Here is a 16918-nt window from a genome sequence, read left to right on the forward strand (position 1 = left end):
ATAAACTTGTTCCTTGTAGAAACATACTACTTAATAAACAGGTCGTAGGCAAAATTCCAGTCTAAAATAATACCGGCGTTTTTGTAGTCTCTAAAAATCATATGTATCTTCTTCGAATCTCGCGTAAAGCGTCTGTAAAAATAACAGAAAAGTGTTTACGCGATGATGAATCTTTTCACGACAGACAAGCTCACTCTATTAGTTTTCTAAGTAATCTGTTAATAACAGGGAGTTCTTTGAAACGTACGTAAACAATTTAAAACAATTTCTGTAAAATAAATTTAAAGAGAAACGTAGAGTAGTAGTTGCTACTTGCTCTCTGATATTTAAAATAATGAACATACGATTAGAAAAGAATCGATATTGAAGTAGTGGTTTACTGTTAGGTATTTAAAAAATTAAGTCAGAAAATATGACGAAGAGTAGGTATTTATTTTCATCAATTAATGTTAGTATCAGTTCTGTCATTAGATTTAATTCGTTATGGAAGCTCAAGCATAAAAAGAAACAAGTGTTAAAAGCAGAAGTTTTAACTTAAACTTACCTATGATCTGTTCTAAGAATAGTAAATTACTGGCTTTATAGTAGTATTGCTAAAAACTTTTTCTTGAAAATGCACTATTTTATTACCAATTAAATATTTGCCTGTTAGAATTTTGAATTGTAGGATGTACTATAGTTACAGATTTTACAAAATTCTAGTAAACTTACATTTAGAAGAGGTAAAACTTTATTAAGTATTCCTGCCCTTTTAAAATAAAAATAAAACGAATTTAAAACTAAAATACTGATATGCAAGGGAAGAAAAAGTAGGAAAAGAGCGAATATAAGGATAGGAGACAAAAATTGAGAAGAAGTGACTGATTTTAGATATCCAGAAAGTCAGATAAGGACGGAAGGAGTAGTAGGGATATAAAACAGAGGATAGCGCAGGGTCGTGTCGCCTTTAATAAAAAGCAGTCATCTATGCTCGCGAAAGATTAATTTAGAAATTCGAAAAAGGTTGTTAAATGTGTATGTTTGGACACGGCGCTATACGGGTGCGAAACATGGACAGTGAGCGCGGCGAAAAAGAAAAGGTTAGAAGCTTTCGAAATGTGGTGTTAAAGGCGAATGATGAGGATAACGTGGGTAGAAAAGGTTAGAAATGAAGAGGTATTAGAAAGAATAGGAAAACAGAGGACTCTATGGAAGAGGTAGACCTAGGTTAGATTACTGTTCGCAAATATTTAAGGATGTGGGTTGTTCTAGTTTTGGGTAAATGCGAAGTTTAGCTCAGGATACGAAAGAGTGGAGGTACGTGTCCAACCAGTCTTAAGACTGACGACCTTATGATGATGATGATGATGATGATGAAAAAGAATTACTTGTGAAACCTGCATTTAAATTCATCAACAGTTTTTTTTAAACTCTAGGAAATAGAGACTTTCTTATTATATATTATTAGATACATAATAATGAGGTGACTAACAAGTTTGATAATGAAAGGTTTGTAATCAGAAGATAAGTTAAACGGAATTGTTGATTTCTTAGTGATTTTATATTGATTGTAAATGTCTTGGTTACGGAGCCTTTCCCTTCCCATTTCCTTCTTTTACCTTGTCCATATTATATTCCACATTCCTGCAAGAGCTCCTGGGCCCCTGATTTGGTATATCCAAATGATATGTCTAGTAATTTAGCACTATCATTTTCGAAATATCTTCAATCAAAAATTGCGGCTCTAAGTCACCCGATAATGCATTGCATGATATTATTAACGAACGAACTACATAATATAATATTAAGTGCATTTAGCGATTAAATAGGTACCTAATTCTTTTGATAAGAACAGTGAAATTGTAATCTAATAATGACTTCGGAAAGAAAAGCTCTATTTAATTGACTTATCGACCGTCACTAGTCGATTCTTTTATTCGTCCTTTTCCACTAGAATGATAATTCCTTTTCTCGGACAGTTCGAGATTAAGAGCTGCTCTGTCCTCAATCAATTAATTTGAAATAAGAGAGACACTATCTGATGATCGGGATCTAACTCTTGATATTTTTTTGTCATCGTCGAAACAGCAACGCAACGGGTTCGACTTCGTCTTTATTATTATTTAAGGAGCTAGAAGAGGAGGCTTCGGCAGCAAGTTAGTTGTTAGTTGCTCGCTGGCCTGTCTTCTTGGCTGTAACTGAAGCGGGACATCTTTTTCCGGTGGAGCATTGAGGCCATTATATTATGAACTTCAATCGTGCGCTGACCGGTTCCGCATGAACAACTTTTGCCCCAAAACTGTTAACGGAGAATGATTTTCAGAATAATATCGTTCACTGTAGATTCTCACAACTCAAACACCCTTTCTTCTTTCCAGTGGCGGCCTAGGCACTTTTACATAAGAGCATTTGATCCCATAAATAAGGTGCCAAAACTAAGCTTAAACATACGTATTTTTTTTCTACTACCGCAACAGGCTAGTTATTGCCTTGTCACGGGAAGCCTTAATCGCTTTTGCATCTGTGAAAGGAGTAACCATTTCTTATGTCCTTACCTCAAGTGTTTTTCCCTCTCCTATCCTCCTATATTCTTATCTCATTACCTTATCCTGGTATTATCCTCAAATTACATCCTCACGGATGTGATGGTGGAAAAGAGAAATTTGATATGAAAATCCTGTGTAGAAATAAGGAGTTATTAGGGGTGCTATGGAAGTCAATAAGTAAAAGAAACGTAATGGATTAGTTAGAGACACGTTAAAACCAGAAACAAGAGTCAAAAAGGGCAGAGAACACCTAGATTAGATTACTGGTTGCAAATAGTTTTCGGGAAATGCTGTAAGGTTGGCTCATTATAGGAAGAAACAGGTGCGTGTTCAACTAGTCTTGGGGCTAACGACTCTATGATAAAGATGATGATGATAATGGTGATGCAATCTTCCAATAATTTCGGTACATATTAAGGAGATTGTCCTAACTGATTTTATCAACGCGTATCCCACTATTGGGTAGATTAGAATGAAATTTTGATAGCATAATCCGACTATTGTGCAGGGGCGCATTAAGAACAAATGTTGCTAAAGTGTTTGGAAGTCAAGTGAGAGCCATGCAAAAGATAATAAAATTGCAATAAGAATCACGTACTTACATTCTTTGATTCTTAGGTTATAGGAGGTAGTATACATAGGTAGTGTACGTACAAGTCACAACGTATAATAACCGCATTCTGTATAATAGCACTATTTCATGTTTGCTTGATGTCATTTCAAATTTAATTTGGTTTTTAATTAGTAAATCCCGTAATTATTCAAGATATCAATAGATTTTCTGTAATATGCCCACGTATCATCACTGTTTCATCCTTCCTCTTTTCTGACATTCAAGCTTCAGGTTAGTAGTAAACCTGGAACCCTTATTACACCCCTGTGCTATGTCTCGGAATACAACGCTCAATTTGTCTTCGGTGTACAATGAAAAATGGGTTTCAAAGTATCGATGTTGACGTCGAATGAAACATTTAAGCACTAATCGCTTCAACTTTTACCCACGCACGCACGCATATACGCAAAATGGGGCGTGTACTTTTGTTTATGACTCACGCAAACCGAACTGATATTATACAGGGTGCAATGGGACTAACAAAACTAAGAAAATTTTATAAAGCAAAACTTGTGAATTTTAAAACAGGAATCAAAAGGATAATGATCAAAAATGATCAAGTATCATGATAAGAATATTGTTGTTATCATGCTAATTTTAACGTGACTATAGGTGAAGTGAATATAAAGACGGGAGACGAAAAATGGCCGATTTTCGGTGTAATGGAAGGTATATAACTCAGAATGGAAGGTGCGATAGAGATATAAAACAGAAGATAGCGTAAGGTAGAGTCACCTCTAATAAAAAGAAGTTATTTCTGTGTTGGCGAAAGGTTAATTTAGAAATTCGTAAAATTAAGTGTATATGTCTGGAGCAAGACTGTACGGGTGCGAAAAGTGGACAAGAAGCGCGGCGAAATTGAAAATCAATACGAAATAAGGGAGAAAGGTTGCTAGCACACCTCAGATTAGTTAGACACATATTGTAAGAAGGGTAAAGGTGGGCCTAGATTAGATCACTGTCCACAAGTACATAGTTAAGGATGTGGGATGCTCCACTTTTAGAGAAAGTTTGGATATGCGCGTCTTAGGACTGACGACCCTTAATGATAATGACTGTCTTCCGAATTCAACACTGACCTTTACTTGTCTTTAGTATACGTATGTGCGGAATTTTATCGCAAGTAGCTTTTTATATCAACATTTCTTTACGTATCCCTGTTTACTTTGTTTTTAATTAATTTATGCAATTGTTTATATGTATGGAATACTCGACTTAAACGATGTTTTTGTTGTAGAATCGGTGGTAGAAACGGCTAGCAGTCTATGGAAGAGCCTCCAGGACGAAAAAGAGGCGAAAACGGCGGCGGCGACCAGGTGGGGTGGACGACTCCCTCCTCTGGGGAGCATTTCACAACCACAACTAACGCCGAAAAGCCTCAGGAGGCAGAAGTGATGTGGTCCATGGACGCCTCTGCTGGTATGGAGTGCGACTGTCCTGGACCACCGCCTCCTAGGTTTATGCTACCGCCACCCCCGAGGCCGCCGTCTCTGCAACCGGACAATCCTCTGTTCTGCTCTGAGGATTCGCTACCAGTCGAAACATGCGAAGCTTTGCCGGTGAGTAATTTTAAATTTTAAGTTAAGATGAGCCAGGTACCCGGTTTGGATCCGACAACCCTCTCGTTGAGAATCCGCCAACCAAACATTGCAATTCTATTTAGTGTTTAAACCACTTTTTGAACAGGAGTGAATGTGGTTTGGGACGTTGGTAAGGGTGGTATTTAATGGAAAGCTTGTCAGAACAAAGATATGAACCATTAATCGTAGCGGTTACAAAACTAATGTCGGTTACACGATTATCCGGTAGCCGGTAAAACTACTATCCGGTGTATCTCTGCTTGATACTACTATAATTATCATTTTTATTATTATTTTATAAACAAATATGGTGACAAAAGTTTGATAATGAAAGGTTTGTAATCAGAAGATAAGTTAAACGGAATTGTTGATTTCTTAGTGATTTTATATTGATTGTAAATGTCTTGGTTACGGAGCCTTTCCCTTCCCATTTCCTTCTTTTACCTTGTCCATATTATATTCCACATTCCTGCAAGAGCTCCTGGGCCCNAAAAATTTTTTGAGAACTTATCACTGTCCTACGTCATAAGGGCGTGCAACAAATGTTGAAATACTCGGTAATGCAAAGAAACTTTGCAATTAGAAATTGAAACATGAAATCTTTTAATTAAAAACGTGATATAGGTGATTTTCGAATATATGACAGATAGATTGTGTCTATAGTTGTCTTTCTTTGTTTGCCAGATTTCTAATTAAAAAGTAAATCACACGATCATAGGTGTACGTAGGTAGTTCGATATCTTTACGCGGTAGTTATTACAACCTGGCTCTGTAATTTCAGGTATAGGTAGGTATTATGCGATAATATGTAGCGGGAATGTTGAGAAAATATCATGATTTATCCGGTGAAATCTCGCTGGTATTGCATACATATTATTTAGGTAATTCGATAGACGTGAATGTGGCGACTGGTGAAGTGTTACTGCAATATCTTTGCATTATGTTGTGTTATTAACATTAAAGCACAGTCATGTCGGTAGCTTGCATTCGCGCATTGTATTAGTATCAGGCATACCTCAACAATCTGCTTTCTACATATCGACGTACCTATCTCTCCTCTCTACCTACCGTGAATTGGCATACAAGAAATATCCAATTTCGCTACCAGTGCAATTGAGATTTATTGGGAATAATGAAATTAATCGGCCAGTTTACGTAACGCGCTATGCGCTATGCGACCACCGGTATTCGTAAACATAGCCCATAAACACAACAACGGTGACAACTGGCCAGTAAAATCACAGGGGAACTATTATTTTTTGTTCATTTTTTCATGAAGGATGTAAAGCGTACAACTACATTGACGTTATCCTGAATATTCTAATATTATGTATGTCTTCGTCATTGACATCCATGTAGACTATGACTATTGAGGGTTTCTACCAAGGATGTAACGGAGGTAGTTTTATCGGAGTCGGAATCAGAGTCGGAGGCAGGGTCAAAAGTGGTGGCATGAGAAAGAATTTTTGTTTAAGGACAAATAAAACATTATTTAGTCAAATTTTTCTCATTTCAATTTTCAATTATAAAATAAATAGTGGAAGTAGGGGGGATTCCCCGCGCGACATGTATGAAGTTCATACTATGAACCTGTTCATAACAGTCGACACAGGCCGCCGCGCCGCCGCTATGTTATGCTCGGCCTCCGATTAAAACCTTCGATTTAAAAGTGTCGGAGCCGAAGTCGGAACCGAAGGTGTAATAGTAATTGGAAGTTTCGACTTAACGGAACCGGAGTCGAAGCTCCGTAACATCCCTGGTTTCTACAAGTATGAAACAAACGATATTATTAGCCATTGAGGGCAAACATTTAGAATTGTTGGATTTAGTCATGTACGAGGTCTAAAACAAAATCAAGTGCGCGGACGCATTCCGAATGTCGACTGTGGCATATGGTGAAACTACCTTGGACCGAAGCAACGTTTATCGGTGGTACAAAAGGTTCTCAGAGGGCCGAGAAGATGTGAACGACGAAGAGCGTGCCGGACGCGTCAACAACAGACGAAAACTATGATGAACCGTTACAGAAGTTGCTAAAGACCGAAACATATCGATTGGTTCCCTGCCATTCGATTTTTACCAATGATTTGGGCATGTGACGGGTCGTCGCGGAATTTGTATCAAAATTGCTCGATTTCGATCAAAAATAGCATCGCATTAATATTGATAAGGAGCTGTTGGAATCTACCCGCAACTACCCAAAAATTTACTGCAGAGGGTCATAACTGGTGACGAATCATGAGTGGAAACCAAAGCTCAATCATCCCAAAGGAAGCTGCCGCACGAGAAATAAGCGCGCCAAGTTAGGTGGAATTTGAAGGTTTTGCTTACAGTTGCGTGATGTATCTTCTTGAGTTCTTGCCAGAGCGGTCAATAAGGAATATAACTTGTAACTTATGCGCAATTTGCACGATGCAATCCGCCAGAAACGCCCGGATTTGTGGAAGAACAAAAATTGGCTTTTGCACCATGATAACACAACGCCCCTGCTTACACATTGTTGTTTTGCGCGAATTTTTGGCCTAAAACAACACACACATAATGCCGCAGCTGCCTAGATCTGGCCCCAGTGACTTTCGTGAACCCGAAATCGAAGAGGCCCATGATAGGACGACGCTACGTTGCGATTGAAGAGATGAAGACGGCTTCGAAGGAGGAAGTGAACAAGATCACAAAAGATGATTCTTAGAGGATTGGAAGAAACGTTAGCCCAAGTGTATATATCTGGCGGATATTACCTTAAAGGGGACAAAATAGATATTCATGAACAAATAAATAATTTTTAATAATGCATTAAAAGCTGAACTGACAAGGAATACATATATTATCTACTTAATAATATACCGAGCAAGCGAAAAAACGAAATAAGTCAACGTTGTTAAAATTCTTTTGCTTGTACATAACTCCATATTTATTGCTTTCTTGTACCCAATGCCTTCTTAATAATAGCAATCAACTTCAGACAGTTGAAGGACAATGACAATAAAAAATAAAAGTGAAACACAGCCTTAGGGATTTAATTGCTTTTTAATTGAGCTCTAAATGACGTAAATATAGTTATTTTGAATGATATAAAGCAATTATGTATATGGAACGTATTTTAATGGGAATGCCCTTCAAAAATGAAATGTTTACTTCGGAAGTCAAGACTAAAAACAGATTATCACAAAAAAACGTCAGTTAGGATATCGACCAACCTTAGCCAGCCAAAATCTCAAGGAACATTTCTATTTTTAAATGTTTAAATTATCATGATTTATTAAATTTTTGGAAAGAAACTGGTTTGTTTTTGGGAAGGATTTTAAGGAATTTAAATTAACTTTTGGAATAATGTAATTTTAATTTCTTACATAAAAATAATTAGGATATAATTAAGGAATTTAATAATTCGCTTTTAGTTACTGCTCTACATTAGTTAGTACATTTCTGTGCCTAGAATTGTATAATATTTACTATCTAATATAACTGTTTAATAATAGCCTATTTTGTCAGAACTAAAGAAAATAAAACTGGCAAATTATTTAAAAACTATTTTTTGAAATCGCTTTTAGACCTCGGCTCCGCTTCATTTAAAGCCGGCAGTGATAATGTTAGGGATTGGATTTGAATTTTTAAATATCTGAAAATTTATGATTCAAATACCTACTTTTAGAAACAATTATTTTAAATCTTTTTAATCTAAGCAATACTGGGATTAAAATAATTTTATTTAAAAAACCACAGTCAATGTTTCACCCAGGCTGTTGGGTTTTTGCAAGGCTTTTTTTTTAGTAAAAAACTGTAATACTGACCGATTTGGTGAAGTAATACATACTCAAAGATCAACAACCATTAATAAAAGTTACTAAAACTTTATATAGATAAAACATTGGTTTGATAAATATTTTTTTTTTAATGAATTGAACATATTCAAATAGGTAGGTACTTGAATATTTTTACAAATACATATTCAAATATCGGATAATTTGGATATTGAAACCTTTTAGTGATAAACATGAATTAGCCAGTAATTTTTCCCAGAAATCCAGGAAATGGTCCACGACCAACCCAGGTCATTAAGCACGTAAATGGGTACATGCGGTGATTAATGCTAGAATAAACAAAAATCTGACGCAAACCATGTTTCATGCTCCACGGAAATTTGTTCTACGAATAGATAACTAAATTAATGCAAATAAACGGAACCGTTTGTTAACGCGGACAAATATTGATAGGCTGATAAAAAGACATTGACACTATCATTGCATTCCGTCTATTGTTTAGCTCCAGGGGCAATACTTTGTCCCCTAAAAAAATTTTTTTCTTATCTAAGTAGCACACACTAGAACTTCTCTCGGCTAATGTTCGAAGTGCGTGTTTCTGTCGCAACCAATTCGAATAAATCGCTATTTTAAATTCGGCCTAGACGTTTCTGAAAGCAATATCTACTAATTTGAAAAACTGCTAATTAACTTTGAGCGAATTATAAAGCAGGGCTCACACTAAATCGGCTCGGAACAGTACAACTTTTACTGTACGTGTAACTGATGCGTTGCCACGAACTAGATCATCAGTTCGATCATTTCAAATCACCTGATTCGGCTCGGCTACTACAAGGGATGATAGAAGTAGCTGAAATTACCGATTATTCCGACAGTTGTTCACTAGTTTTTGTATAGAAAGTCTGTAATAATCAGAGAATAATGTTAGATACATAGTAAATCGCTATCATACGAGGGTGGATTGATAAGTTTCCGGCCTAACCAAGAGATGACGCCACTAGGCCTACCTTGAGGTGACATTCTATAGTACCATCCTTGGATAGCTTGTAGCTATAGTTTCAGCCCGATCTCCTTGCTAGTGTAGGTTTGACAGCACGCTGAACAAGACGCCTCTGTGGTTTTCGTAAAAATGGAAAAGCAGGAAAATCGTGCTGTCATCAAATACTTTTATTTGAAGGGGTTAACGCCGAAGGAAATTAAAAAAGAGATGGACTCAACACTGGGGACATCCTCCCCGTCATATTCAACCGTTAAGCAGTGGGTTTCCGAGTTTAAAAAGGGTCGTGTGAGCACCTCTGATGGGCCTCGCTCAGGACGCCCCGTTGAGGTCACAACTCCAGATATGATCGAAAAAATTCATCAAATAGTGCTGGGAGACCGCAGATTGAAAGTGCGTGAGATAGCTGAGACCTGTAAGATGTCATATGAACGTGTGCAACATATTTTGCACCAACATTTGCATATGGAAAAGCTCTGTGCAAGATGGGTGCCGCGTTTGCTAACAGTCGACCAAAAATTGATTCGAAAAAACATTTCTACCGCAAATTTGTCATTGTATAAGCGTAATCCAAGCGAATTTTTGCGTCGATTCGTAACCGTTGACGAAACGTGGGTCCACCACTACACTCCTGAAACCAAAGAACAGTCTAAACAGTGGATTGGACCAGGGGAACCAACTCCAAAGAAGGCAAAAACAATTTTTTCGGCGAACAAGGTTATGGCTACTGTTTTTTGGGATGCAAGAGGTATTATATACATTGATTACCTTGCAAAGGGTAATACTATCACTGGTCAATACTACGCAGACTTATTGCAACGTTTGAGCCACGAGGTGAAAATTAAACGACCTCATCTGGCGAAGAAAAAAATCTTGTTTCATCACGATAACGCACCAGCGCACACGTCAATCGTTGCGACGGCTAAAATCAACGATCTAAAGTTTGAATTGATGCCGCACCCTCCTTACTCTCCAGACCTAGCCCCGAGTGACTATTTTCTGTTCCCTAATCTCAAAAAATGGCTTGGCGGTAAGAGATTTGCGGACAATGAAGAAGTAATCGAAGCTGTAAATGGTTATTTTGAGGAGCTTGACGAATCAGTCTATAGAGATGGCATTAATAGACTGGAACACCGCTATGAGAAATGTATCAGCCTTGGAGATTATGTTGAGAAATAAAAAAAAAAAATTTTTAAAAACCTTGTTTTTCTTGGTCAGGCCGGAAACTTATCAATCCACCCTCGTACTATGTTGACAACATTCATAAGAGGAAAGATGCAAAAAAGAACAGAAAGATTTGTTAAGTAACAATAATTGATTGATTAGTTATCATAGATTTAGTTAACATCTGAAATAAATGATTTTTTATTGCCGTGGGTACAGTCCCAAATGCTCTTTTGCAAGTCCGATGTTATAATAATATATAATTTACTTAAATCATGTGCTCTGAGGGTTTTTGAAGTCTGTTTTTGTTTAATTTTTTTTCTTCGATTTTCATTTATTTTGCAATTAATTAATTCATTAAGAAAAAAGGACTAAGCCATTTTTGATAAAATCTCCTTTAAAACCAAAACAGAATCAAGCAAATTGAAACTTCTCTTCATTGAATTCGTTTAAAATAAATAACATTTGCGAGTAGGACTCGTGCCGTAGTGTTTCGTAACTCTAAGAATTCTATAGGGTTACTCAGTATTCCAAATTGAAAAACTTTTGTTTGTTGTACGCTGTGTGAAAGACAATTTCAAATTAAGTTTATCAAGTAATAAGTCCACATGGAATTATAGATAAATAATTATATGATTTCTTTTCTTCGCTTCACATCTGTAGGAAAGCCTCTCGCCAAATTTTAAGATTGTATGAAAGTACATTTTAAAAGTCGTTAGAGACTTGAGCTTTTAACAAGTCCAAAGGGACTCCAGACTTTAGTATGTGATATTAGTTTCAATTCGATACCTTCACCCGCTCCTGAGAGAAATGATGTTGACAGACAGACAGGTGGGCAAATCATCATCATCCTACCACAATAAGGATTCACATTTTTTAATTCAGTATTGAGTAGGATTATGGAAGCAAAAGTAAAAACACAAGTTAAATGTGTAAACTCAAAATTATATTTTTCTTTCGTCAGATATATGTTAAAGAGTTCGGATGCAACTAGCTACATTTTGTGTGTTTTACAAAAACATAATTAATATAGCACGCAGGAAAGTATTCGATAACAGTTGTTCTTAAACATACTGCGTCGCTACAAATTGACGCTGATCCTGTCGATATACAATAAATTTTCTCCTTGAGACTAAACAATAAGCGAATACAATTTTTGTACAGTAAGTCACATGTATGACGTATATTGTATTATATGTCTAAATCCAACAGTATGGAACACGAAAAATTGAGCTAAATATTCCGCTGTAAATGTTGAATGGGTCATTCAATCAACCTTCTATTTTTCCTAAGGGAGTTGAGACTACGGTACCGAAAATTACAAGAGTATGCAGCCAGTAACAGCGAGCAATGCACATTTGTTACTGCAAATGATGATACTTTCCAACGATGCGCCGTGAATGCAACGTTAATAATAGAGGGCAGCAACAAATGGAAGTCGGCTCATTTAGTAGACCATAAATTAATTTGTCTACCCGCCATATGTACAAAAGAACACCACTGAAAATTACAAGATATTAATATCCACGTTGGACGGGCGAACACATGGATTGTAGACGGTCCTGCCGCTCGACGTGCCGGTGGTAGATTACAAGCAACGTTTAGCTGAACAAGACGGCCATTATTATTTTAGAACCTTCATAATCATCATTAGTAAAAAATGCATATATGTAGTGGGAGGTTTTCGTCGTTATTATCTTTTAAGTTGATAGTTTTAGTTGAGTCATATTCTTAACTTAAAGTAACTGTTGTTAAATTGTCTTTGAATGGTATAAGTTTAAGTCAAATTATAAATGGCAAGTCGAAAGAGATTGTTAAAGAACGTGGCGCTGTAAGGGTGCGAAACATGGACGATGGGCGCGACGGAAAAGAAAAACTTAGAAGCACTTGAAATGTGGTGTTACCGGCGAATGGTGAGGATACCGTGGGTAGAGAAGGTTAGAAACGAAGAGATATTAGTAGTGTCCGACCGAAACTGGTTTTTACGACCGAAACCGAAACCGAATTTCGGCAACGGTCTCAGTTTCGGCCGAAACCGAAACCGAAACTTAGGATCATGTTTTGAGAGAAAAATAAAGAAAACGTTATTATAATCAGTCAGTTTTATTTTTGTATCTTTAAATCACATAGCTCTGCAGTCTTTGACATTTTCACTTATTGATAATCAAATCAAAATCAACATAACAACCCCTCATTTAAGGAAATACTTTAATTGCGCCTTAAAAATACTTAATAGGTGACATGTTTATTTGAGTAAGTATACCAGACTAGACTCATTTTTCTTTTGAAGATGCGAAATGTCTACTGATCTACTTCGCTTGTATGGAATTTAACGCGCCGAACATGACCGAGCAGAGCGCGAGAACTCCCAAACGCAGTTTCGGTTTAGGTCGTAGTTTCGGCAGGTTTGAGATAGGATATTAGAAAGAATAGAAGACCGGGGGACTCTACGAAAGTCAATAAAAAATAGGTAAAATAGGTTGATACCTGTAGGAAAAAATTTCATTGAACTTCAAAAGGAATCAATGGAAAATTTATAAATTCCATTCGAAACCATTTGGTATAAATAGAAAAATAATTGTTTTCATTTACAATAATTCCATTAATATTTACATAGGAAAACTTTCCATTGATTATCAATGGGAACCAATGCAAAATTTATAAATTCTATTTAATACCATTCAATATAAATGGAAAAACAATTGGGTACCTAAAAATGGATAAGATCTGGTTTGAGATGATTAAAACTTATTAAAAAAAAATGGAGAAAGACGTGCTGAAGTTAATGTGATTGTCAAAGCAAACTTTAAAAATAATAAAAAAGACATTATTTGGAATAATCATTGTCATGTAATTTATATTTGTTTTCGTCGAAAAACCTCATATTTCATATTGATTAAAAAGAATGTCATTTAATTGCCACTAACAAGAATTAAAAGTAAAGAATAAAGAATATACACTAGGATTTTCATTGGATTTAGGAAAGGAAATTCCAACAGAAATCCCATTGAGTTCGGGAATGGGATTTCCACTAGCATTCTAGTGGAAATTCCATTCATCCCATTGGTAATTCTCCATTTATTACCATTAATTATTATTAGTGGTAACTAAATGGCATTTTTTTAATAAATATTTTTCCTACGGCTAGGACACCTTCTTAGGCATGAAGGTCTACCATAGTGTCTGTACGAATTTGAATACCGTTTTAGAAAGTTTACATCGCGTCGTGTCTTACCAGAACTATTACATTTTTATACTATTCAACGCTTTAAAAGGTCAAAACTTCACAGTTGGATAAAAAACGTTTTCCTAAAATGTGGTAAAATACTCTCAATTTGATGGTTCCTTTTTCTGCGTTAAAGAGTCATGATATGCCAATTCATTGAAGTTTCTAATAAGCGCATCGCATTCTAGAACCGACGGAAACAAAGATGTTCTCACACAATAATCCCAGCACCACAAACCGCAATAAAAATGAAGGCACCGGAGACGGACAGACAGAGAGAAAACAGAGATGAGGAGTTTCCGTTATTACCGTTGTTATTATCGCTTGTGCATCCCAGTGTATATTTGACTGTGTTTAATAGTCTGTACTACTATATTTAGAGCGGCTAATGATAAATCGTTCTTCCTCGACTCGACCATGGTTAAAGGCATGATTTAGTGCTACCAACGTTTTCACTCACTCACTCGACATACGGAAAAACGAAATGTCCTGTTCATCGACAACACACGCATATATATGTTTTACACAGACGTATGTATTGAAATGTAGTTACGTATCGCGTGGAAATACTCCGCTTCATACATAGACACTTTTGTTATTACCCTGTTGTTATTAACAAGCGAACGGTAGAAACAAATGAATACAGTTTTTAGCAAGAGCCCCAATGAATGAATACATACACCACTACTGTATGTAGCTATACGTGGCTACAGTGATCTGAATTGGATGAAGAGGGATTTTATTGGATGCAAACTTTATGGACCGGTGCCTCATTTGAAAGCCATAAAATTGCAGCAGGCAATCCCGGTAAATTTGCCTATATTTATAGGTGTATACGTATACAGGGTGGATTACAAAAAACGCCCCAAGTTGTAACTCCTTTATTTTGAAATATATGACTATACTTGTTGGGACTATACCCCCTAGGACACCCTGTATATTTTATTGTTTTTTAATACCTTGGGTAAAAGTTTAGATGATGCCCCCCTTGGGGAAGGAGATGGGGGGATCGAAAGAGGAGGTCTCCCCCACCACTGTACCATAAAAAGTTCGTGGCGGTCTCACCCCCATAAAAAGTTATAGGGGTTCAAAGTTAATAAATATGCCAATTTTTATACATTTCTAGGCATGTAAATATTTATATAGTCATTCTTAAACAATATTCAAAGATAAAACTAATGGAAAAATACATAAAAATATTGAGAAAGTTATTTAAAACATTATTTAAATATCTTTATCAATAGGGTAGGTTAGGTTAGGTTATCGGGTTTTGTTCAAGTGACCACCCTCTTTCGATCCCCCACCTCCATCTGCTTGATAATATTTTTTTTATTGAATTTTATTTGAATTATAATGTATGAAAATTGTCAAAATAATCAACTTTCAACCCCCATAACTTTTTATGGGGGTGAGACCGCCGCAAATTTTTTATGGCGTTTTACTCAGGTGACCACCCTCTTTCGATCCCCTATACTCCCACCCCCATCTAACACCTATAACCTTTTATGGGGATGAGACCGCCAGGAACTTTTTATGGTGCAGTGGTGGGGGAGACCCCCTCTTTCGATCCCACCCACCCCCACCCCCTTCGGAACATACCTTGTTAAATTGTCATTCAAAAACATCAACAGTATCATATGCCTAAAGTCGAGGTTAGTGGGATATAGTGATGAGTAGAACTAGTCAAAGACCAAGGCTGTTCTAGTCTTGATATTCGTCTTGCTTATTACGTTTTATAGATGGTCAATAAAAGTTTATTGGTGGGGTTGAAACTACCCTAAATTTCAATAAACTCTCTCTATTACGACAGAAATCGTTACTTATTATTACTGGACTAAAACTGTTGCAGTCTTGCTATTAGTCTTGCTTATACAGTTTCGGTCTTGATCTTAGTCTTGCGCCTTAAGTCTTCGTCTTGCTTATTTAATCTTCTGATACTTAGGTAGGTACTCTTTTTTTTAATAATTCTAACTACAAATTTTTCTATTGACTGCAAGATTAATATTTTCATAATTCAGCATCCTTTAGCGTTTAAAGGAACCTGAATATTGTGTTCTTATTATTGTTATAATTATGAAAACATTTAAAACTGTAATATTTTACAGCGAACAGTATTGGAATTGAATATCGCCATCTATTTCCTTTTGCAGCACCTATGTCATTTAATTTAATGAGAGTTTGGACTCTAAAAACAACTGAACAGCGGGAGTTCTTTATTCGGTCATAAAATCCGATATGAATTGAATCTATTCAGTTCTGGTTCGGAGCAACAAAAATGAGAAAGGCGCTCGTGTGGAATTTTATTCCTTTTCACACTATTAAATTTTCAGGACCCCACGTACCGGACGATTGTTTTCAATTGTAATCGTTTTACTAAAATAACGCCGCTAAACAAAAAAGTTATTGCTTAGCTCAGACCGTTAAAGTATCTAATAAAATCTCAGTAGGTACAATCTCCCGGGCAGTTAGAGCAGAATCAAATTCACTTCCGTTACTGACAATTTACCTGAATATGAAAAAACGTTTACAGTCAAATTCATTTCCATCGCCTAGATCCCTAAATTATATTACTCCCCGAAATGTGTCGAATATTTAGCTTTTTCATGATAATATATGTTTAACTATATGTATCTGACAAAATACAGTGTAAACTCTTTATAACGTCACCCGATTTAACGACAAACTTCTTAAAACGTCGAAATTGCTTGACTTTGGTTGGTTTGCATTGTTTTCTATACAATATTACACTCTATATAGAGTCACGCTCACTCTATTTAACGACAACAATTATAAATCATTAAGTAGTACTTTCTAAGTTGCCGAAATAGATAAGAACTGCTGCTGTGTACGTTGTTGAAGAAAACGATCCTGTCCCTCCACCAAGCATCAAACAAGCACTAGATGCAGCGAAACTATTAAAAAAATACTTTTTATATAATCAAATTGATCCAGCAGTATCTCAAGATATGAGTAAGATACGTAACAAAATACAATTAAAATATTGGAGCAGCAAAAAACATCAGACGAAGATAACAGGCTATACGCAATGTAT

General features: G+C 36.2%; 1 protein-coding gene across 2 annotated transcripts in view; it reads left to right on the forward strand.

Annotated features, from left to right (window-relative positions):
- Positions 1 to 16918, forward strand: part of LOC108739521 — a 250548-nt gene that overhangs the window by 136368 nt on the left and 97262 nt on the right. For both annotated transcript variants that reach the window (XM_018473447.2, XM_018473446.2), the window contains exon 2: positions 4376 to 4697. In XM_018473447.2, the coding sequence (XP_018328949.1) occupies positions 4404 to 4697 (294 nt within the window). In that variant the 5' untranslated portion in view covers positions 4376 to 4403. The remainder of the gene's footprint in view (positions 1 to 4375; positions 4698 to 16918) is intronic.

This window comes from Agrilus planipennis, unplaced genomic scaffold (assembly GCF_000699045.2).
Source record: "Agrilus planipennis isolate EAB-ADULT unplaced genomic scaffold, Apla_2.0 scaffold34, whole genome shotgun sequence".
In the NCBI taxonomy this organism is placed as follows: domain Eukaryota; kingdom Metazoa; phylum Arthropoda; class Insecta; order Coleoptera; family Buprestidae; genus Agrilus; species Agrilus planipennis.